The sequence below is a fragment of the Loxodonta africana genome, chromosome 12 (assembly GCF_030014295.1).
Source record: "Loxodonta africana isolate mLoxAfr1 chromosome 12, mLoxAfr1.hap2, whole genome shotgun sequence".
NCBI lineage: Eukaryota > Metazoa > Chordata > Mammalia > Proboscidea > Elephantidae > Loxodonta > Loxodonta africana.
Window position 1 is genome coordinate 84687733 of NC_087353.1, and position 25063 is coordinate 84712795.

The following is a 25063-nucleotide window of genomic DNA, read 5'->3' on the forward strand; positions in this document are numbered from 1 at the left end:
TAACCAACAATGCTTCATTCAGCTCCTGATTTTGCATTTCACTAAGAATTACATTAGTCCATAGTCTCACATCACAAATGCCTTTTCAACTTTCTACACATAATCAGCACTTTTTGCAATGGCTTTTCTTTCCACCCCTAGTGTATGGCGGATTTAAGACACCAAACTTTAACATTCCACTCTTAATTTTTCTGTAATTTCTATTTCATAACTAAGAAGTTTAACTTCCTCATATCTTTTCATTTTCATTAGTTGAACTTCTTTGGGAGATTGTCTTCATAAAGTAATAAAGATTTTTATAACTCCCAAGTCATACCCTGAGGAGTAAAGAATCCCTAGGCTGCGCTGAGCTAACGGGTCAGCTAGGGCCACTCACTAGTCAGCCTCTGACTCACGGCGACCCCTGAATCATGCCGACCCCTGAATCATGGTGACCCCATACACAACGAAACAAAGAGCTGTCTGGTCATGTGCCATCCCCATGATCAGTTGCAGATCTGACTGTTGTGATCCAGAAGGTTTTCACTGATTGATTTTTGGAAGCAGATTTCCAGGCCTTTCTTCCTAGTTTGTCTTAGCCTGGAAACTGCTGAAATCTGTTGTATCATAGCAATACTCAAGCCTCCACCAACACTTGAGCAATGGCTATGCGGAGGTGCGCTAGCCAGGAACTGAAGCCAGGTCTCCCTCAAAGAAGGTGAGGATTCTACCAGCGAACCACCAATGCTCCCATACCTTTCCAAAATAACAAATTATTTACCAAAGGCTTTGAAGGTTACTGACAAATAGTCAAAAACACAAATGTTAAAATATCAGGGGTCTACTTTTTTTTTTTTTTTTACTGAGCATGCGAATAACAGTTGTTAACTCAAAGCTCTCTTTCACTTTCAATCTGTTCGCTATTGAGATGTAAAGGGAAGGGTTCCTTACCATTTCTCAAAATATTTTCTTGTATTTCTTTGAGGCCTTTTCAAAAGCCTTCAAGTTTTTTCTAATACACCAGGATGTCAGCATGTCTCAGAAATGAATGTCTAGCTACAGAGCATCAGATACACAGAGTCACCCTCACAGTAAGATGACACGAAGGCCACACTGTGCTCCTCAAATGCAACATATATGCCTGGACTTTGATTTTTGTGTGTGAATATTGGGGCAAATAGTTATTTAAGACACATACACAAATATATTTTGACTTCTAAACCATAAATTTTCCAGATACAACCCAATAATTTCAAGAAACTTCAGGTTTACAGAGAGCTGCTATGACCTCAGGATAACTGCCTCCCTTCAACCAGATATGGGCTCTATCTGCCATTAGAGGGAAGTCAGTGGAAAACTAAGAGAAACTAAGCATGACTGGTAGACTCTCCTATGAAGCTACTTCATAATATCCCTTGCCATTCTAAATTCACGTTCTGGTTCATAAGCCCAATTAAGAAAACCGGCAGCAAACTAGTTAAATGATTACCAGGAAAACACTTCACCAAGGTAAAATCGCAACATTCTGTCAATGGTATTGCCTTCTTACAACTCTTACAGTCTGACAAACATAAGGCCAAGCAAGGGACAAAATGCATCTTAATTACACAGATGATCAGACAAAAGATAAATGTGTGATGGCTTAGAAAACTATCAGATTACATAGTCCCACAACCAAGACTATGATTGTATTCAAGTCCACAGTACTAGTACACATGAAATGTTAGTGTGTTCTTAGGCTGACTAAAACCAGCGGCATGAGTTTCATCCTACAGTCGCGCAACCAAATATGCAAACTATTTCAAATCTGACCAATTTCATCAACGTTCTAAAATTATTCAGCTAAATCACATTAAAAAAAAAAAAAGCAAGCTAACCTAACAGAAAAATGGACAAAGAATGGTCAACTGACATAGGAAAAAATGCATATGGCAATAAACTACCAAAAGATGCTCCACCTCACTCATCACTACAGGACTGCACATATAATTCATGAGGTGCCATTTTCACCTTTCACGTGAAAAATGTTTAATGGTGTTGGCAAGAAGGTGGGGAAATAGGAACTATCCCACGAGTGAGAGTATAAACTGGTACAACCTTTTTGGAGGACTAGCACTATCTACCAAAAATTTTAAATGTACTTACACTTTGCCTCACAATTCCATTTCTAGGAATTTATCCTACAGTCTCACAAACTGTAAAAAGATACACTCAATTTATTTGTTGTAATATTGATGGTATTAACAGCAAACACAAGAAATCTAAAATAACAAACATTAGGAAACTAGGTAAATACATTAAAGCAGACCATGTTCCAGGGCAAACGGATAAAGAATGATCCACACTAAGAGATATGCCGATTGAGTTTCTGGACTTCGACAATAGATGTCTTCTAGCAACCAGGCAGGAAAGCAAGTTAGCGCTAACTGGAATGGGGTGAAAGGAGCAAACATTATATGAATTAGGCTAAACATGCTTTTCCACACAACATACATCATTCAATGGCAGAAAACAATGCAGAAATGTCTACAGAGTTCTTAGGAAAAGAACGTATGACCCCTGAGTATTACACCCAACCAGGTTATCATTCAAGGATAAGGACAACAGACAAGCATTTTCAAACACGAAAGAGTTCAGCAACCATGAACTCTTTTGAAAAAATTATCAGTGATGAAATCTAGTCAATCAGTGTTAAGTGGATTAAAAGGGTCAACAAAATATTCAATCCGAGAAGACAGTGGAACAAATACAACACAACAATTTTATACCCACCCAAGATGTCCTTCAAATAAAAGGTCAGGCAGACATCCTTAATTCACCAAATAAAGCAACCTTTTTTTGAAAACTGACAATAAAACCCAGCTAACAGGGAAATGAGTCAAAAATTAAGAAATAGAAAAACCAGAATTAAAAGAACCAGTGGGGAATACTGAATCCTTTAAAACATAAAACTACAATTCTGGGGGAATTATGATTCTATAGCAGACAATAAATGCTCTAGAGACTCTTGACAAAGTAAAAATAACAATTAGGGGAGGGGGTGGAAGCAGTATAAATTTTATTTTTCCTATTAAGTTTACTGAGCCTGCCTAGAGCTGAAACATGGAATGTGAACATATATATATATGCATATATACATATATACATAAATGTAAAAAATTCACCTTTGTAATGTTTATCACAATCTTTTTTCCTTAACCATACAGGGATTTATTAATTAGGACCTCTTTAAAGCGCTGAAGAGCAAAGATGTCACCTTGAAGACTAAGGTGCGCCTGACCCACGCCATGGTATTTGGAATCACATCATATGCATGTGAAAGCTGGACAAGGAATAAGACCGAAGAAGAACTGACGCCTTTGAATTGTGGTGTTGGCAAAGAATATCGAATATACCATGGACTGCCAAAAGAACAAACAAATCTGTCTTGGATGAAGTGCGGCCAGAATCCTCCTTCGAGGCAAGGATGGCGAGACTGCGTCTTACACACTTTGGACATGTTGTCAGGAGGCATTAGTCCCTGGAGAAGGACATCATGCTTGGCAGAGTACAGGGTCAGTGGAAAAGAGGAAGACCCTTAACAAGGTGGACTGACACAGTGGCTGCAACATTGAGCTCAAGCATAACAACGATTGTAAGGATGGCGCAGGACCGGGCAGTGTTTCGTTCTGTTGTGCACAGGGTCACTATGAGTCGGAACCGACTCGATGGCAACTAACAACAACAATTATTAAAACAAAGATTATTTGAAATTTGACAATTTCTTTCAGTTTCACTTGTTTCTTTTCCACTATTAAACTCAAGTGATATGGATGGACCTCAAGGGCATTACGCTTAATGAAAAAAATCAACCACAAACGCTTACATACTTCAGATTCCACTCATATAACATTCTCGAAATGATAAGATATAGACAACAGATAGTGCCTGCTAGGAGAGAGGGAAGGGGGCTGCAAATACAAGCAGGTAGTAGCATGAGGGAAAATTCTTTTGTGGTGATGGAACAATTCTGTTCCTTGATTGTGGTGGTAGTTACATGACTCTATATATGGAATAAACTGCATGGAACCGTACACACACACAAATGCAGGTTTAAAAAATGGTGAAAAATGAATAAGGTCTGTAATCTAGTTAACAACTGATATGCACCAATGTAAATTTTCTGGTATACTGTATCCCAAAAACCCCAGTGCTGGTATGCTGTATACAGCTACATAAATACCAAAACAAACCTACTGTCATCAAGTCGATTCCAACTCAAGATGTCACCACCAGGGGAAGCTGGGACAAGAGTACACAGGACTCTGTACTATTTTTGCAACTTCCTGTGAGTCTACAATTATTTCAAAATAAAAAGTTTTTTTGTTAATGCAAATGATAGTAAATCGATTTTTCTTTCATTTTAAAGTTAGCATGATCTAAATATCAGCATAATCACTTTTTCTTAATAAAAGTACTTATCGAGGTATTCATCCTCCTTATATATTATTTGAGTACAAAAATGTATGGAATGCTCATATAATGTTAATCCTAGTTTAACGGAGAAGGATTCAGGGTGCTTTTTTTTTTTTTGCCCTTTTCTTTGTACCTTTTGACACTGCTTGATTTTTTTTTTTTAAATGAGCACATAACCATTTTTATAAAAATTATCCAGTTGTTACTTAAAAAAAAAATGTTTTCTCAGGTCTGACTAGTAGTCAATTCAGAAACCAATGATTTTTTTTCCCCAGCTATATTTAGCTCATAAAATACCTTTATATTTTCAGGCAGCCCTCAGAGATCTTTTTCACTATAACCTTCATATAAAACAGTGGCAAGCTGCTCTAACGTAAATGAACTATTCCATATGCTAAGCCTAATGGACTTACCTGAACGGAAAGTCATAAAGAAATCAAGCAACCTTCCTTAATGTTGATGCCCTGTAATGCAGATGTCCTACCACTATGTCCTCAATTGTCGTACTTTTTCTATTCCATCACATTACAGGATATATGCAGAGGTATCTATTTTCTCTTTTGTTACCAACACAAATTTTACCATCTTGCCCTTCCTACTCTGAGGTATATTTTGCAAGTTTTAAGGTCAGATGACTAGATGTACTGTTTTTCCTAGGACATATACCAAGTTGCGTTCCAATCAAGTTAATTTATCTATATATACATTTCTTCTTAAGCCTATATACATACATGGGCTTAAGAAGAAATAAAACATGGGCTTTGGAGTCAGACGTTTGGGTCTGAATCCCAGCTCTGTCTTTTAAGTCACTATGAAGTTTTAGACAAGCTACTAAACATTTCCCTCCCTGAGCCTTGGTGTCCTTATCTTCCTCAACTGTAAAATGGGGACAGATAATAATACCTGCCTTGCAGGGTGCTGCAAGAGATTAAATGGAGTACTGAATGTAGTATACACGAGGGCCCTAGACAATGGCTAGCACAAAGTATAATTATGAAACATGTACAGACCTTTTCTCTTCCTCTAAACCCCAGCTTCCTTCCCGTCCCATTAATTACCTCTTTCACCTCTCCTCTGCCTTCTGGGTTAGTATCCACAACTGCTTCACCCTACCCCACCCCCACTCCCAAAAGTTCCCCAGCAGTTCTCCAATAGCAATTCAATTCTGGAGTCTCCTAGTAAGCACACCATCTACACAGCATTTGTTCTAATTTCCTTTGCTTACCTGCTCCCCACCTCCACCAGCCGAAGAGAAAAATAGTTATCTGAGCTTGCTGTTTGCATGGATTTTGGAAAAACAGGGTGTTTACTACATTCATATTCATCTTACCATACTCTTCAAATACACTACCATCATTTATTAACCTCAAAGTCTCACCTTGACCACTCTGCATTCATTTTCACACCTGACTCTCTCAATTACCCAAATATCTGTTGAATGCTTAGTAGGCGTTGAAGAAAAGACGAGTAAAACTCACCCCATATGACTCATCAGAACTAATTCTCCCCATCTCTAGGCTAGGGTGGGAGGAGGAGGGGGAGGGAGCAAGGGAAAGGATGGAAGAGTTTCTAATTTTGCTCTTCTAACTTCTGAATTGTTTAACATTTACTGTAAGAATGTAGTCTTGTAATTCTTATATAATGAAATTAAATAAAAATAATAAAGGCAAAAAAAAAGAAAAAAACCTAACTATACTTTTTTTTTTTTATACCAATAGAATAGAATTGAAAACCCAGAAATATACCCAAACATCTATGGTCAACTGATTTTCAACAAGGATGCCAAACCTTGTCTCTTCAACAAATGGTGCTGACAAAACTGGATTTCCACATGCAGAAAAATGAAACAATATTCAGACCTCATGCTACACACAAAATCTAATTCAAAATGGATCAAGGACTTAAATGTTAAAATCTAAAACCATAAAGTTCTGGGAAGGAAATACAGAAGTAAAGCTTTGGGGCCTAATTGTTTTCGAAGATAGATTATCAAATACAGCAACATCCGCACAAGCAACAGAAAACATACAGATAAGCGGGACGTTGTAAAAGTTAAATACTTAAGTTCATCAAAAGACTATCAAAAGAGTACAGACAGCCTACGGACTGATAGAAAATCTTTGGGAACAACATATCCAATAAAGGTCTAAGATCTAAAATATACAGAAAATTTCTCCAACTTAACAACAAAAAGACAACCCAATCAAAAACTGGCCAAAGGACATAAACAGACACTTTACCAAAGAGGATATTCAAATGGCCAATAGACACATGAAAAGATGGTCAATGTCATTAGCCATTAGAAAAATGCAAATCAAAACCACAATGAGATACCATTTCACTTCCACTAGGACAGCCAAGACTTTTTTAAAAATGGAAAATAGTGTTGGAGGGTATGTGGAAAAATTGGAACCCTCATCTATCACTGGTGGGAATGCAAAATGGTGCAGCCGTTGTGGAAACCAGTCTGGTGGTTCCTTAAAAATCTAGAGGTAGCACTGCCATATGACCCAGCAATTCCACTCCCAGGTATATCCCCTAGGGATCTAACAGAAGTGACATGAACAGACATGTGCATAACTATGTTCACTGCAGCACTATTCACAACAGCAAAAAGATGGAAACAACCTACGTGTCCATCAACAGATGAACGGGTAAGTAACCGTGATACAGACATACAATGGAATACTACTCAGTGATAAAAATGATCCTGAAACATCTTGGAATATGGATGAACCTGGAGGACATTATGTTGAGCTAAATAAGTTAATCACAAAAAAACAAATATTGTACGCTCTCACTTTTATGAAATGACATGAACAGGTAAATATTCAGAAACTATTGTTCACTAATAGTTACCTGGGATGCGGGAAGGGAGAGAGGAAGGCTCATTCTCTAGACAGTAAAAACCTTGTTATTTTTGGTGATGGGAAAGGTGGAGGGTGAAGTGTACACAGCTTGATGAAGGTAAATGATGTCACTAAAAACTACATAAGAAGAAAGGACCTGCTGCTAATTGCTATGGCATATATAATTTTGAAACAACAGAAAAATGTATGTGCGGGTACATATGTATCTATGTAAGCACGTATGTGTATAAAAACCGTAAACCCATTGCCATCGAGTCAATTCTGACTCATAGCAACCTTACAGAATAGAGCAGAACTGCCCCATTGGGTTTCCAAGGAGCACCTGGTGGATTTGAACTGCCAACCTTTTGGTTAGCAATCATAGCTCTTGACCACTATGCCACCAGGGTTTCCAAAACCTGTTTTATCGACCCCATAGGACAGAAAAGAACTGCCCTGGGTTTCCAAGGAGCTGTTGGTGGATTTGAACTGCTGACCTTCTGGTTAGCAGCTGTAGCTCTTATCCGCTACACCACCAGGGAGCTGTATATGTATAGATACACATATATGTCTGTGTGCGTGTGTATATATATGTGTGTGTGTGTATACACAGGTATAGGCACATGTGTCTTTGTGACTGTATCCCCATGCATTCATATATATAATAAAGCACACAGGGGGCACAGTTACGGATACTTCCTAAACATAATTTTACAGATACTTCTTATACAAAACCAAACTCCTCAAGAGATTAGATTTCTGTATTCGAAAGATTAGGACCACAGGCATTTATACAAAGCCAACGGCCAACATTATCCTAAATGGAGAGAGTCTGAAAGCATTCCCCTTGAGATCGAGAACCAGATAAGAATGCCCTTCATCACCACTTTTATTCAACGTTGTGCTAGAGGTCCTAGCCAGAGTAATTAGGTTAGGTAAAGAAATAAAGGGCATCCAGATTGGTAAGGAAGAAGTACCTCTATCTGCAGATGACATGATCTTATACACAGAAAACCCTAAGGAATCCTCCAGAAAACTACTGAAACTAACAGAAGAGTTCAGCAGAGTATCGGGATACAAGATAAACATACAAAAATCACTTGGATTCCTCTACATCAACAAAAAGAACATCGAAGAGGAAATCACCGAATCAATACCATTTACAGTAGCCCCCAAGAAGATAAAATACTTAGGAATAAATCTTACCAGAGATGTAAAAGATCTATACAAAGAAAACTACAAAACACTACTGCAAGAAACCAAGAGAGACATACATAAGTGGAAAAACATACCTTGCTCATGGATAGGAAGACATAACATTGTAAAAATGTCTATTCTACCAAAAGCCATCTATAGATATAATGCAATTCCAATCCAACTTTCAACAACATTTTTTAATGAGATGGAGAAACAAATCACCAACTTCATATGGAAGGAAAAGAGGCCACAGATAAGTAATGCATTACTGAAAAAGAAGAACAAAGTGGTGGGCCTCACTGTACCTGATTTTAGAACCTAGGTTCTGGGATACTGCCACAGTAGTCAAAACAGGCTGGTACTGGTACAACAACAGATACATAGACCAATGGAACAGACTTGAGAATCCAGACATAAATCCATCCACATATGAGCAGCTGATATTTGACAAAGGTCCAAAGTCAGCTAAAAGGGGAAAAGATAGTCTGTTTAACAAATGGTGCTGGCATAACTGGATATCCATCTGCAAAAAAATGAAACAAGACCCATACCTCACACCTTGCACAAAAACTAACTCAAAACACATCAAACACCTAAATATAAAATCTAAAACAATAAAGATCATGGAAGAAAAAATAGGGACAACGTTAGGAGTCCTAATACACGGCATAAACAGTATACAAAACACTACTAACAAGGCAGAAGTACAACTGGGAGCTCCTAAAAATCAAACACCTATGCTCATCCAAAGACTTCACCAAAAGAGTAAAAAGATTACCTACAGGCTAGGAAAAAGTTTTCAGCTATTACATTTCCGATCACTGCCTGATCTCTAAAATCTACATGATAATGCAAAAACTCAACTACAAAAAGACAAATAACCCAATTAAAAAATGGGCAAAGGATATGAACAGGCACTTCACTAAAGAAGACATTCAGGTGGCTAACAGATACAGGAGGAAATGCTCACAATCATTAGCCATTAGAGAAACGCAGATCAAAACTACAATGAGACTCCATCTCACTCCAACAAGGCTGGCATTAATCCAAAAAACACAAAACAATAAATGTTAGAGAGGTTGTGGAGAGACTGAACACTTACACACTGCTGGTGGGAATGTCAAATGGTACAACCACTTTGGGAATCGATTTGGCGCTTCCAGAACTACCATACGATCCAGCCATCCCACTCCTTAGAATATATCCTGGAGAAATGAGAGCCTTTACACAAACAGATATATGCACACCCATGTTCACTGAAGCACCGTTTACAACAGCAAAAAGATGGAAGCAACCAAGGTGCCCATCAATGGATGAAGGGATAAATAAATTATGGTATATTCACACAATGGAATACTACACATCGATAAAGAACAATGATGAATCTGTGAAACATTTCTTAACACGGAGGAATCTGGAAGGCATTATGCTGAGTGAAATTAGTCAGTTGCAAAAGGACAAATATTGTATGAGACCACTATTAGAAGAACTCAAGAAATAGTTTAAACAGAGAAGAAAATATTCTTTGATGGTTACGAGTGTGGGGAGGGAGGGAAGGAGGGAGAGGGGTTTTCATTAATTAGATACTAGATAAGAACTATTTTAGATGAAGGTAAGACAACACACAAGACAGGCGAGGTCCGCACAACTGGACTAAACCTGAATAAACTGAACATCTCGTAGGCCAGCATACCAGGGGCGGGGGTTTGGGGACCATGGTTTCAAGGGACATCTAAGTCAACTGGCATAATAAAATCAATTAAGATAACATTCTGCATCCCACTTTGGAGAGTGGCGTCTGGGGTCTTAAATGCTAGCAAGCGGCCATCTAAGATGCATCAATTGATCTCAACCCATCTGGAGCAAAGGAGAATGGAGAACACCAAAGACACAAGGTAATTATGAGCCCAAGAAACAGAAAGGGCCACATTAACCAGAGACTATACATTAGCCTGAGACCAGAAGAACAAGATGGTGCCCGGCTACAACCAATGACTGCCCTGACAGGAAACACAACAGAGAACCCCCGAGGAAGCAGGAGAACAGTGGGATGCAGACCCCCAAATTCTCGTAAAAAGACCAGACTTAATGGTCTGACGGAGACGAGAAGCACTCCAGAGGTCATGGTCCCCAGACTTTCTGTTAGCCCAAGACAGGAACCATTCCTAAAGCCAACTCTTCAGACAGGAATTGGACTGGACTATAGGATAGAAAATGATACTGGTGAAGAGTGAGCTTCCTGGATCAAGTACACACATGAGACTATGAGAGCATCTTCTGTCTGGAGGGGAGATGAGAGGGCAGAGGGGCTTAGAAGCTGGCTGAATGGACAAGAAAAGTGTGCTGTCTCATTAGGAAGAGAGCAACTAGGAGTATACAGCAAGGTGTATATAAATTTTTGTATGAGAGACTGACTTCATGTGTAAACTTTCACTTAAAGCACAATAAAAACTGAAAAAAAAAAAGCTTACGAGCAGCCATCTAAGGTACAACTATTGGTCTCTACTCATCTGAAGCAAAAAAAAAAAAAAAAAGAAGCCAAAGGCTCAAAGAAGATAATAGTCTATAGGACAAATGAGCTATACTGAACCATGGCCTCTTCTACCCTCAGACCAGAACTAGATGGTGCCTAGCTACCACTATCAACTGTTCTGATTAGAGCTACAGTAGATGGGCTCTGATAGAATGGAAGAAAAATGTGGAAGAGAACATCAAACTTCTTTAACAACAACAACAACAAAAAAAAAACAGACCTATTGGGCTGGTTGGGACTGGAGGACTCCCCGAGACTACTGCCCTGAGATATTCTTCAAACCTTGAGCCAAAACTAACCCCTGAGGTCACCCCGGAGTTAAATAACAGATTGGCTCAAAAAATAAAGACTAGCATCCATAAGTACTGTGCTCCTTTAAAAAATCACCTATATGAGACCAAAAAAGTAAACAATTACTTTAAAACAAAGATGAGAATGTAAGAAGGCAGGGAAACTAGATTAATGGAAACAGAACCACCAGAACGGATATAATCAGAATGTTCACGCAGCATGAAGAACGTAACCAACGTCACTGAACTTTTGTAGAAATGTTGAATAGGAACCTAAACTGCGTGTAAACCTTCACCAAAAATATAATTTTTTTTTAAACTAACTATAATCAACAATGATAAATGTTAACCTAGTAACTGGAAAGCCTCAAAGATGTGATGTTGATAGAGACTTGAAATAGTAGGTAAGATCTGGCAAAAACGAAGAGAAGGATATTCAAGCAGAGGGAACAGCATGAGCAAAGGCAGAGATGTATGAAAGTGTACTTGACGTTCTGGGAATGACAAGTGGTTTGTTGTGGCCAGAGAACAAGAGATGATTTGGGAAGTCTTTGAAAGATATCCGAAATAGATCACTTTAAGCATTTAATAAATCATCTTTATCCTTACTGAAAAGACTACAGTGAAACTGTCTCTGAAAATCCAGGGCCCACGTGCTTTCCACTACTCTGCGGAGGCAAAAATTTGGTCTCGGAAGAACAATGGGAACCTTCTGCTTTGAACAATTTTGGGTCAAGTGGCATGATCACATCTGTATTTTCTGAGGTAGCTCTGGCAAGAGAACAGAAAATGGACTGGTGGAGGGAGAACCTGGAACCTAATCAAGACACCAAGAGTAGAACAATAGACAATGATGGCCTGACCAAAGTAGAGGGAATGCAGAGGAAGGCTGGGGTCTGGAGGTAAATGTTAGCAGCATCAATAGGTCTGGAAGTAGAGCCTAAAAGAGAAGAGGAAGTTAAAGATGACTCAGGTTTATCGTTTGCATGTCCAGTGGATAAGGTCATTAACAGAACTAAGGCATGGGGAAGAGGCACTGACCTGAATGGAAGACGATCAATTAGGTTTAAGTCATGCTTAATTTGATACCTACAGGACACTCAGGTGGATATCTAACGCTGGAGAAGAAGGTTTAGTTCTCACTGGTACACAAGTCAGAGCTGAAGCCACGGGAAAGAAGATTAAGGGAGGCAGAACCAAGAGAGTAATGACAGGGAGGCCAAGGGAGCTAAGAAATAAAGAATTTCAAGAAAAGGAAACCAGTAGCTGCCAAAGGCCAAGAAGAAGTTAGACAGCATAAGGACTGAATAGAGGCTATTTATATTGGATTCAGCACATAGAGGTTACAGATGATCTTGAAAAGCACGGAAGGCAAAAGTCAGTCTGCAATGGGTTACAGAATGAATGAATGTGGGAGGGGAAACCAGGGGGTTGAAAAAGCAGAGGGAGAGAGTAGCAGCTACACTTGCAAGAATTCCCTCCCTCTCCACCCCAGCCTGTGCTATCACAGCTTCCTTGACTTGGACACGTATGCTGACAACCCAATTACCTAAAAATCTCCAGATCCTTGTCCTGCCCAGTGCTAATTAACCTTCATCCCATCGCAGCAGAAACCACTCACCTACATAGCCAAATCCTGTATTTCATCAGCACATGGTCCGTTTCTTCCTGTCATCTCTTCCATTTCTACCAAATCCAAACCACCAATTAATTAAAACTTCCCACTATTCTCAGGCATGCAGATTAGAGGCTTCCAAAATCAGCTTAAGTTTCTCCATTTTCTTCATCCCTTGAATCTGGAATTGGTCTTAAGTGATAACTCTCTTGCCCATGTATTCCTCTCCACTCCTTTTTCCACATCCCAGAACCTACCTTTTTCTCATCAACACAGGCATAGTGTCCTATCTGGTGTCCCACATGAATCTAACCTACACATAGCAGATGGAGTAATTTTCCTTTAAGGAAAAATCAGCCAAAAAAACAGTCAACCTCCCAAGAGTAGTACTAGAGGCCCTCCGTAATCTAGCCATAAAACTACTTAAGTCTTCTTTCCAGATACTCCACAAAAACCTCCACCATGGCAAAACCAGTCTAGTCAATGCTTTCTAACACTACACATTTAGTTACACCCTCTTCTAAAATATCCTCTCTGTAAGTTCTATGCATCCTAGAGAATTCCTTCTCTCTAAAGCCCCTTTGAACACCTATCATGAATTGAATTGTGTCCCCGAAAAATACGTGTATCAATTTGGCTACGCGGTGATTCCCAGTATTGTGACTGACCACCATTTTGTCATCTGACGTGATTTTCCTATATGTTGTAAATCCTATCACTGTGATGTTAATGAGGTGCATTAGCAGCAGTTATTTTGATGAGATCTACTAGACTGTGTCTTATGCCAGCCTCTTTTGAGATATAAAAGAGAGAAACCAGCAGAAAGACAGGGAGACCTCATACCACCAAGAAAGCAACGCCAGGAGCACAGCATGTTCTTTGGACCTGGGGTTCCCGTGCAGAGAAGCTCCTAGTCCAAGGGAAGGTTGATGGCAAGGCCCTTCCTCCAGAGCCGACAGAGAGGGAAAGCCTTACCCTGGAACTCATGCCCTGAATTTGTACTTCTAACCTACTAGACTGTGAGAAAAATTTTTCTTTGTTAAAGCCATCCATTTGTGGCGTATCTGTTATAGGAGCACTAGATGACTATGACAACACTTAAGGCCTCCACAAAATTTCCTATCACAATTTTTTTTCATTCCTTCATTTAACTGTCTACTAAGCCAGGAATTGTTCTAGACTCTCCATACTTTAGTGAACAAAACAAAGATCCCTGGCTTTAATATTTTATGGCACTAATATTTTACCAGAGGAAGACAACAAGAAATATACCATATAAATATGTTAAGTATATAAAATGTTTTAAAAAATGTAAATGCCACAAAAAGAAGTAAAGCAGGATATGAGGGACTGGGAGTTTTGGGGTGGGATTGCAATTTTAGAGGGAGTGGTTAGGGTAGGCCTCACTGGGAAGGTGACCCTTGAGTAGGCTTGAAAAAGTTAAGTTAGTCATGCAGATATCTAAGGCAAAGTGCAGTCCAACAGAGGAAACAGCCAGGAAAAATGTCCTAGGACAGGGATACACCATGAATGTTTGAAGAACAGCAAGGAGACCAGGCTACCTGGAGCACAGTGAGTAGGTGAGTTCAAAGAGTAACAGTGGGCCATAACATGCAGGCCATAGTAGGTCAAGTAGGACTGTGCAGGTCCCTGGAAGAGCTTTGGCTTTTACTCTTAGTGAGATGAAATGCCACTGAAATTGAAGAAAGATATGATCTGCCTTAGATTTTTTAAAGGCTCATTCAGGTTACTGTGTTGAAACAGTCTATAAAAGAAGGTCAGAAGCTAAGAGAACAATTAGAAGGCATTGCGGTATTCCAGGCGAAAGATGATGAAGGTTTGGACTAAAGAGATATCAGTGGAAGGAATAAGAAGTGATCAAATCTTAGCTACATTTTGAAGGTGGAAAACAACAGGATTTCCTGATACGGATCAGATATGGGGTATGAGAGAAAGGCCAAGGATGACTCTCAGCTTTTGGGCACAAGCCAACAGGAAGAAGTGTCCTCAATGGAGATAGAAAAGGCTGTGGGCTGGAGAAGGCTTGGAGGGGAAGATAAGGAGTTGAATTTTAGACTTACTACATTTGACATACCTGACAAAGGAGCTTTGATATCAAGTGGTGTTGCTAGGTGCCATCTAGTAGGTTCCGACTCACTGCTACCCTATGTACAAAAGAATGAAACATCCAGTTCTGCACCATGCTCACAATCCTTGCTATGTTTGAGCCCACTGTTGCAGCCACTGTCTCAATCCATCTCACTGAGGGTCTTCCTCTTATTCACTGACCAAGCATGATATCCTTTACCAAGCATGATATCCTTCTCCAAGGACTGGTCCCTCCTAATAACATGTCCAAAGTACATGAGAGTCTCAACATCCTCACTTCTAAGGAGCATTCTGGAGTACTTCTAAGGAGTTCTTCCAAGACAGGTTTGTTTGTTCTTCGGGCAGTCCATGGTATATTCAATATTCTTTGCCAACACCATAATTCAAATGCATCAATTCTTCTCTGGTCTTCCTTATTCACTATTCATGCATGAGGCGACTGAAAATACCATGGCTTGGGTCAGGTGCACCTTAGTCCTCAAGGTGACATCTTTGCTTTTTAATACTTTAAAGATGTCCTTTGCAGCAGACCTGCCCAGTGCAATATGGTCTTTGATTTCTGACTACTGCTTCCATGGAAATAGACTGTGGGTCCAAGTAAAATTAAATCCTTGATAACTTCAATATTTTTTCCATTTATCATGATGGTGCTTATTGGTCCAGTTGCAAGGATTTTTGTTTTCTTTATGTTGAGACATAATCCATACTGAAGGCTGTAGTTTTTGATCTTCATCAGTAAGTGCTTCAAGTCCTCTTCACTTCTGGCAAGCAAGGTTGTGTCATCTGAGTATCACAGGTTGTTAACGAGTCTTCCTCCAATCCTGATGCCTCACTCTTCTTCATACAGTCCAGCTTCTCAAATTACTTGCTCAGCATATAGATTGTGTAAGTATGGTGAAAGGATACAACCCTGACACACGCCTTTCCTGACTTTAAACCATGCAGTATCCTTTTGTTCTATTCGAACAACTGCCTCTTGATCTATGTACAGGTTCCACATGAGCACAATTAAGTGTTCTGGGGTTCCCATTCTTTGAAATGTTATCCGTAATTTGTTAGATCCACATAGTCGAATGCCTTTGCATAGTCAATAAAACACAGGTAAACATATTTCTGGTATTCTATGCTTTCAGCCAAGATCCATTTCACATCGGCAATGATATTCTTTGTTCCACGTCCTCTTCTGAATCTGGCTTGAATTTCTGGCAGTTCCCTGTCAATGTACTGCTGCAACTGTTTTTTAATTATCTTCAGCATAATTTCACTTGTGTGTGATTAGTATTGTTTCATAATTTCCACATTCTGTTGGATTGCCTTTCTTTGGAATAGGCATGTATATGGATATTGTCCAGTCGATTGGCCAGGCAGCTGTCTTCCAAATTTCTTCACACAGAAAAGTGAGTGCTTCAAGCATTGCATCCATTTGCTGAAACACCTCAATTAGTATTTTATCATTCCTGGAGCCTTGTTTTTCACCAGTGGCTTCAGTACAGCTTGGACTTCCTCCTTCGGTACCATTAGTTCTTGATCATATGCTACCTGCCACCTGAATTAGCTGAATGTCAACTAATTCTTTTTGGTACAGTGACTCTGTGTATTCCTTCCATCTTCTTTTGATGCTCCCTGCATCATTCAATTTTCGCCCATAGAAGTCTTCAATATTGCAACTGAAGGCTTGAATTTTTTCTTCAGTTCTTTCAGCTGGAGAAATGCCAAGCATGTTCTTCCCTTTGGTTTTCTAACTCCAGGTCTTTGCATTTCATTTTAATATTTTACTTTGTCTTGTCGAGCTGCCCTTTGAAATCTTCTGTTCAGTTCTTTTACTTCACTGTTTCTTCTGTTAGCTTTAGCTACTCTACATTCAAGAGTAAGTTTCTACTATGAAGTCCTATGCCAAGATGTCAAGTAGGCAGTTGGATATAAGAGAACTGGAGCTGAGGAGAGAAGTCTGAACTGGGAATTCTTTGTTTATAAACCAAAAAATACCAAACCCAGTGCTGTCGAGTCAATCCTGACTCATAGCGACCCTATAGGACAGAGTAGAACTGCCCCATAGAGTTTCCATGGAGTGCCTGGCAGATTTGAACTGCCGACCCTGTGGTTAGCAGCCATAGCACTTAACCACTACACCACCAGGGTTTTCTCTTTGCTTATAGGGCTTATAGGTGCCCTAAAAGAGTTCACTAGGTCTGAGGCCTAGGACATGCCAGCTGTTTAAAGATCAGTGAGACAAGAAAAAAACTAAGAGTACATCTTAGTGTCCTGAGGCCAAGTGAAGAAAGACTTAACAGAAGAGTGTTCAACATGTCCAATGTTGATCAAGAAAAATGAGGACTGAGAACTAATCACTGGATTGAGCAACAGAGGCTGGAGGGACTATGACAAAGTAAGCTTGAGAATGGAAGGTGAGGAATTAGAGACAAGGTACAACACACTCTTCCCTGGAGTTTTGTTGTAAAGGGGAACAAAGAAATGGGATGGTAGCTGCCGGGCAAGTAGGAGTTTGAGGTTTTTTAAGATGAGAAAAATAGCATGTCTGTGTGCTGCATGTATACATGCACACATTGTTAGTTACTGTCAAGGTGATTCTGACTGATGGAGACCTCATGCGTGCTTAGTAGAATTAACTGCTCCATAGGGTTTCCAAGGCTGTGACCCTTTGCTAGCAGTCAAGTGCTTAACTGTATGCACCAAAAACAAACTTACCGTGGCTGAGTCAATTCCGACTCATAGCGACCCTATAGGACAGAGTAGAACTGCCCCACAGGGTTTCCAAGGCTACGAATCCTTATGGGAGCAGACTGCCACATCTTTCTCCTGCAGAGCGGCTGGTGAATTCAGACTGCCGAACTTTCAGTTAGCAGCCAAGCATTTAACTACTGCGCCACAAAAGGCCCTAGAAAGTCCTAAGCATTCAATAAATGTGTATTCCTTCCTTCACTCTCACTTGACATCTATTATTTCCTATTATCTTTATTGGTAAATATCTGATTTTCATAACTATCTATAAACAGTTTTTACTTGGGAGGCCCTTCTTTTCCCTTTCCAACTTTTATTCTTCATTATCCTTCAAAACTCAACTTAAGTACTTCCTCCTGGGAAGCCTTCCCTGAGCCCTCTCCTCAAATGGTCTCCCTCAAATATGCTACCCTTTATACCAACACATTCTTCTACCATCACCCAAATTGTACTCACTGCCATCCAGTTCATTTCAACTCATAGCGACCTCAAAGCACAGAACTGCCCCATAGTGTTTCCAAGGCTATAAATCTTTCCAGAAGCTGACTGCCACATCTTTCTCCCGAGGAGCTGGGAGGTGCAAACCACCTACCTTTCAGTTAGCAGCCAAGCACTTTAACCACTGCACCATCAGGGCTCCTTACCTGTATCGTAGTCTCAGAATATACAACCAGCCTTCCCCACTAAACTGACTCCTAGAGGGCAGGGACACTTTACCCCTTCCAGGGTGAAAGTTAAGGGCACTGACTCTTGCGTCAGGCTATCTGGATGTAAATCCCAATTCTAGCACTTGGTTGTAGTGCGACCTTGGAAGCTGCCTAACCTCTCCATGCCGTGAATTTTCGCATCTATAGAATGGGAAATAAAAATAGTCTCTACCTCCTGGGGTTATGTGAAAGACTAAATGGGTTAATACATGTAAAGTACTTGGCATATACAAAGCCCTGAATGTATTAACTATTGTATTATACACTGTATCCACAACACCTAAGATTTTAAGTTTGACAGCAAGTTAGCAATTTTTTTTATGAGTAAACTGATTCACTAAAAAGTCCTCGCTTAAGGTAGAGAACTTCTCTATATCATATTAATTGGATTTTTTGTTTTCATTTACTGTACCAGACAATTTCATCATTTGAACCACACCATGTACTAATTTTTCCAAAAGCTGTCAAAGTCATTCTTTAATATTTAACCTGTCTCTCCAGACTATCTCTAGTTATGTGACTGACATATAAAGAACTCTGAGTACTAACGAACCTTTCTCCCTGGCATCTTCACCATGGTTTCTTCCTATCTCACTCAGCATGGTGGTATAATGCAACGCTGTTGATGACACACCATCTGAGTAGTCAAACGTAAGGTCTGATTTTTACCTCCTGATTCTACCCCTGTAACAGGACCACTCATAGTAGTTGACAGTCAAAAATAAGAAGTCTTTATAATGAAAGCTATTTCCACACAACTAAAAAACACTAATTTAAGCAATGACTCAATTTCGCACAAAATTTCAGTATTAAGTAACATTTCATTCAACATGAAGTAATAACTTGTCAGAGAAGTCGTGGGAATCTCTTAACATGTTACACCATTTAAGAACTCATGGGAATTCAACCAAAAATGATGATCTAATCTTATGTAGTTACAGTAAAGCTGTTCCAGTAATTCTGTACTACAACTACAAATCTTTTCTGACCTGGTTCTAAATCTCCAAGTTAAGATCCCTCTTCCCAGAGGAGCTGTTTACAGGAAGTTGCCCATGCCCCTCAACCCCATCACTAGTCTATCTCAGAATCAAACAAGTTGAATCACATTCTTGATTATCTTCTACATGAAGTGGCACCATGTGCTGCAGGGGACAGGCTTTGGAGTAGAGCACCTTGGGTCCAAATGCCAGTCCCACCACTTGTTAAACGGGTCTTCTAGAACAGGTCTATTAATGTTCCCCTCTAGTAATAATACCAATAATGTAATCTAGCACAGCTGGTATGGTTAACTGATGCTATGTAACTAAAATAATAATAAATGAAAAATAGCTAGCATATCTCAGATGCTTAATAAACGGTAGTTTTTAGAATTATTACGCCATTTTCAAGTCTTATTAAAAGCTGAAGTTTTAAAGAGAAAATATTAAAAAGATTCAAACTTATATGCCTAATACTCTTAAAAGTAAAAACGTTAAGTCAGTAAGAAATGGAAAAGAAAAGAGTTCTTGGAATAAATAAGACCTTGTGATCCCAGGGAAAACACTCTCCCACGACACCAGACAATGGCCTCCTTGCCTTTCTGGAACAAGGTCTCCCCTGCCCACGTCTCCTATTATGGGATACCTACAGGTGCTGAACCACTGGTATCAGTGATGTAGGAGGTAGTGATCAGACGGTCCTATTCACCAGACATCCACTAGGCCATTCCCTGTATGCTTAAATAACTGAGGTCTAGTTACAAAATGGATCGCCATGAGTCGATGACAAGAGGTTACAAAAACCTTGACTAGCAACTTACCTCAGAAAGAAACTTACACGGGGGTCATGAAGTCAACCGCTTTTCAATTAAATCATTACTAAAAAAAGGTCAATCATATTACACTCTACTGACTGCCAATTAAAACAAACCTGTATATAAGGGTGCTTGGCTAGCTCAGTCAATAACAAAATCCTGTCCAAGGATCCTGAGACAAGCTGTAAGCTCCCTGAAGGAAGGAGCTGTGTCTGTCTGGTTCATTTATACATTCCCTAGGGGCTGGCATATAGACTGTTATTGCAGTGTGCTACTGAGTTGATTCCAACTCACAGTGACCCTATATGACAGGGCAGAACTGCCCTCCAGGGTTTCCTAGGCTGTAATCTTTACAGAAACAGATCATCGGGTCTTTTCCCCTGCAGAGCAGCTGTGGGTTGAAACCATGGCATATAGATTGGTTACTTAAAATTTATTAAAAGAATAAATGAAGGAATACTGTGTTTTCATCAATCACTATATGTTAAACCTCATGCCTTAGGAATTTTCTAATGAATAATACAATCTTCACATTTTATAGATGCGGAAATTGAGATGCAGAGAGCTTAACTCAGCTGCCACCATACTACATAGCATATACTATATGGTGTTCCTCAGCATTAGTGGTGTATTTTATCCAAATGGTTGTAAGCCCCATGAGGGCAAGGGCTATTAGGTCCTCTTCCTATGCCCAGGACCCAGTGGCTTGAACACCTGTATCACAGAAGATGTAACTGCATTCCTCTCTCTACTACAATGCTAACTTTGTAGTGCTAAAGTGGGTGGCCTTGAGAACAGTTCTGTCACTGGCTGGACCACTCACCATGGGCTTACTATCTGCCACGAACTGGAGGAGATAAAGGTTCAGACAATTTCAACTTTGAGAGAGCCAAGTCTACTACAGTAGCCAGTAAGATTCAAACAACTGCACTATCAAAAAGGCAAATGCTTAACAAGTAGATGGGAGTACACAAATTGAAAGGAATAATGAAAGTGTCTACGGGTCCGGAAATTTTGTAAAGTATCTTCAGAAGAAGTGGCTTCTGAGTGGGATCCAAAAGGATGAATAGGTTTCCAGGCACTACCAGGAAAAAGGTCAAAGCATGTAACAGAAAGCACAATGGCCTGGGTGTCAAAAGAAGACTGTTCCTGACTCTGCTATTATCTACCTATGTGACCTCTGCAAATCACAAATCCTCTGTTGTTTCCACATACATAAACCTACAGTTGGACAGGATGTTCTCCAAGATCCTGGTCCAGCTCTGTAAGTGAGTTATACAGAACAGGAGCTGTAACGTCAGACTGCCTAGGTTCAAATCTTGCCAGTCACTTCAGAGCTGCTTGACTTTGAGCTGGATAATTGCTCAGTGCCTCGGGTTCCCCACTTGAGAACCTATCTCAGAGGGTTGGTGTGGTAATTAAATGAAACAGCTCATGTCAAGCGTTCAGAACAGGGCCTGGCAAATAATAAGTCCTCAATAAGTGATGGCCATTGTACGATGAGCTGTAATTATATAAGAGAGGCAAACACCACAAGTAATAAGGGTTGTGCCTGCCTGCTTCCAGGTCCCTCCCAGTCTGAGACATTCCCGGGAGGGATGGGAGCGCAGAGCCGGGCTGCAAACCCTGCACCCATGTGTCACCGCCGGGCTCCGCACGCGCCTCCCCGCCCCGGGAAGAGGAGCAACAGCTCAGCCACCCCGGGGCCCGCGCCCACCCCTCCGGCCGGCACCCAAGGAGGGCAGGGGGCTCCGACCCCACTTACCATACTGGCCAGGAGGAGGGGAGGCTCAGGTGAGCTGGTTCTGGGGCTTCGGACACGTCCCGCTGGCACAGTTCAGGTCATGGTCCCGGCAGGTTCGGGAAGACCCCGGCCCATGCAAAGACAACCCCTTCCCCACCCGGGCCCCGCGGGGACCCTCTAAAAAGAGCGCGGCCCCCCGGCCCGCCTCATTGGGGGCCCCCACGACAATTCATCCACACCCACCCGCCCCAACTTAAGGAAACTGAAAAAGCAGGAAATGAGGCTCGGAGGCCGGCAAGAAGGGCAGCGGCCCGGGGCCCCCCGCCCGGGCCCGACCCCCGAAGGGGAGGCTGCGGGCCCAGGCAGGGGATCCCCGTCTTCCGCGGACAGAGACGGCGGTGGGCCCGGCCCGGAGGCTGAAGGGGCGGAGGCTGAAGGGCCCTCAGCGGCGCAGTCGGGCCGCTCGCTCAGGGGAGAGGCCCGGGGGCCCGCGCTGTCCTTGCCACCTCAGCCCACACCAGCGCTGCTGCCGCCGCCCCCCGGAGCATCCCTGCGCGCGCCCGCTTGTCTCAGAGCCTCCCGCTGGCGCCGCGCGGCCGCCCCCGACCAACAGCCCCAACGCGCCGGAAGTGGCGAGCGCGCCCGGCGCGGCCCCACAGCGCGGCCGCCGGGCTGCGGCGCTGGAACCGGACCAATCCGGAATCGAGCGGGGGAAGGGGCGGGCTGGGCGGGGCCACACCTGAAGGCTCCAGCCTCGCCCCGCCCCCTGCGCCCGCCTCCTATCCACGCGGGCCGGCGGCCATCTTGGTAAAGGGAGCCAGGTCTACCATTTTAGTAAAGAGGTCGTTTCTCTTTCGCTTTGTTCGCACGTTCCTTCCGCAAATCTTTACTGAGCGCTTTTCAACGTGCCAAGCAACAGGCTAGAAGTTAGCCGGACGGCCTTGGTCTTTGTGGGGCGTACACGAAGGTGCTAGGACTACGGCAGTAAACAAAACTTCTGTAGTCCCTGCCCTCTAGGAGGCACAAATGAGTGAATTGGTTGTAAACAAAGAGGAGTGCTCTAAGTGTTATGAACAAAACAAACACTCAGAGGACTGAGATGTAGAATGGAAATGTAAACTGAAACCTGAAGGATAAAAGAAAGTCAGTAGCAGGAAGAGTCATCAAAGTTGAAGCTTCTGAGAGGGCAAAGAATGTGATGGATTCCAGTTCTAACCTCCAGCCCAGTTTATTTGTGAAAGGACTGATTTTAAGAGCCAGGAAACACTCCCAAGCACCAGAGGTTGGGTCCTAGGGTGTGTTGTAAGGGAAAAGAAATCCTGGAGTACAGTAAAGCAAAAAGAAAGTTTTATTTGGCATGTATTCAGGGAGACAAGAGGACAAGCATGCTGCCAGTCCTATTGTCTCTCCGAATCCGAGGAAGGTTACGGAATAATGAGTACATATTACCGCAGAAATGGGTAGAATCGTTGAAAGCGTCATCTTTTCACAGATTGGCTAGAGACTGTGATCTTACATTGCCATTTTTAATCATTGGAATAGCTTTCAGTAACTGACAGTCAGGAGGGTCTTCATTGGTCCAACAAATTTCTACTCACTAAATGTTAATAGAAAAGAGTGGAAAGTCTTTTGTGTTGATTCACTTAATATGAAAAGTTCCCTAAAAGGTATTTTTCTTCAGTAAAAGATAGTTTCTAAGATTGTACCATCTATTGTCTTTATCTCAGAGCCAGGTTGTTGTGTCCTTGTGAGTCCTTGTGGGCCCAGTTTTAGCTGGGTCACACTCTCTTTGCTCAAGGACAGGGAATAACAATCCTAATATTTTCTAAATCAGAAATACCTATTGCATAGATTAGAACAAATGTATATAACCCAGTGGTTTTCGAACTTTTTAGCATTGTCAGAAGAAACTGAATCAATAATAAAATTAATCTATGAGATGAGGTTTATTCTGGCAGAAGATTCAAGAATGGGGTAGTACCAAGCCGAAATTGGAAAGATATTTCTTCGAGTATCAGCAGAGACTAATTTTTATTGACAAAACACTGAAGCAAAAGAGGCTTATTTCGGATTGGCATATACAATTTCCTACTGAAGCACTTCAAGATTTTATTGTTCAAGGAGAGCTGTCAGAATCTCATTGGTCGATGAGGGTGGCCTGATTTGCAGCAAAGCCAGGCTTAAATTTCAATAAAGACAAGTCTTAGGGTGTTGTCCACTCCACTGCCGCTGCAATTTTTGTCAGCCCCACTTTATTTCATACGACAGCTTGCATCTGAATCACCTGGAAAACCAGTTGCCACCAGTGATTCTGACGCATGGTAATAATTCCAGAGAGTCACCTGGAGGGGCTGTTAAAACTGGGATTGCTGTGCTCTACCCTCAGAGTTTCTACAGCAGTAGGTCTGGGGTGGGACCTAAAATTTGCATTTTAAACAAGTTTACAGGTGATGATGATACTTCAGGTCCAGGAACCACACTTGGAGACTCACTGATATAATTCATTACCACAGAAAGCAATAGCTTTCATTTATTCTTTTATGAAATATTTATTGTTGCTCACTAAGTAACAGCCACTGTTCCAAGGATTCAGTTCTGAGCAAAACAGACACACTTGTGTCCTTCCGGAATTTAGAGTCAAATTATGAAAATATTATTACACTATAATTAATTATAATTATGATAAGGGCAATGAAGGAAAAGTACATGCCACCATGAAAATTAATAGCTGAGGGATCTAAGCTAATGGAGATGAGAGGATGTCAGGGAAGTGGCATATATTTAAGCCGTGGCCTCAAAGACAGGTCCGAGTTTGCTAGGCAAAGTGAAGGGGCAAAAAACATTCTAGGCAGTAGGAACTGCGTGTGCAAGAGAAGCTATCTCAGTAGGTAAACAGATAAATCAGGACTGAGGTCAAGTCACTTGTCCTTTTTTGGCTCAGTTTAGTGGGTGGAATCTCAGCTTTTACACTCACTGGTTGAGGTATCTTGAGCAAGTAACAAAATCTTGGTTTCCTCACTGTGTGCTGTATTTTTACACAAATAACACGCACCT

The 25063-nt window shown here is 41.2% G+C and overlaps 2 protein-coding genes across 5 annotated transcripts in view; one reads left to right on the forward strand and one right to left on the reverse strand.

The window, feature by feature from the left end:
* XPO6 (exportin 6) overlaps nucleotides 1-22543 on the reverse strand; it is a 126324-nt gene extending 103781 nt beyond the window's left edge. Inside the window, exons 1-2 of one of the 4 annotated variants that reach the window (XM_064295759.1) lie at nucleotides 22031-22543; nucleotides 4216-4312 (exon numbers count right to left, since the gene is read on the reverse strand). In XM_064295759.1, coding sequence (XP_064151829.1) covers nucleotides 4216-4221 — 6 coding nt within the window. In that variant the 5' untranslated portion in view covers nucleotides 4222-4312; nucleotides 22031-22543. The remainder of the gene's footprint in view (nucleotides 1-4215; nucleotides 4313-22030) is intronic. The other 3 variants (XM_064295758.1, XM_064295756.1, XM_064295757.1) reach the window with 3 other exon arrangements.
* The window catches only part of LOC111753058 (collagen alpha-1(I) chain-like), a 41112-nt gene continuing 38335 nt past the window's right edge, over nucleotides 22287-25063 (forward strand). Inside the window, exon 1 of the mRNA XM_064294802.1 lies at nucleotides 22287-22816. Coding sequence (XP_064150872.1) covers nucleotides 22287-22816 — 530 coding nt within the window. The remainder of the gene's footprint in view (nucleotides 22817-25063) is intronic.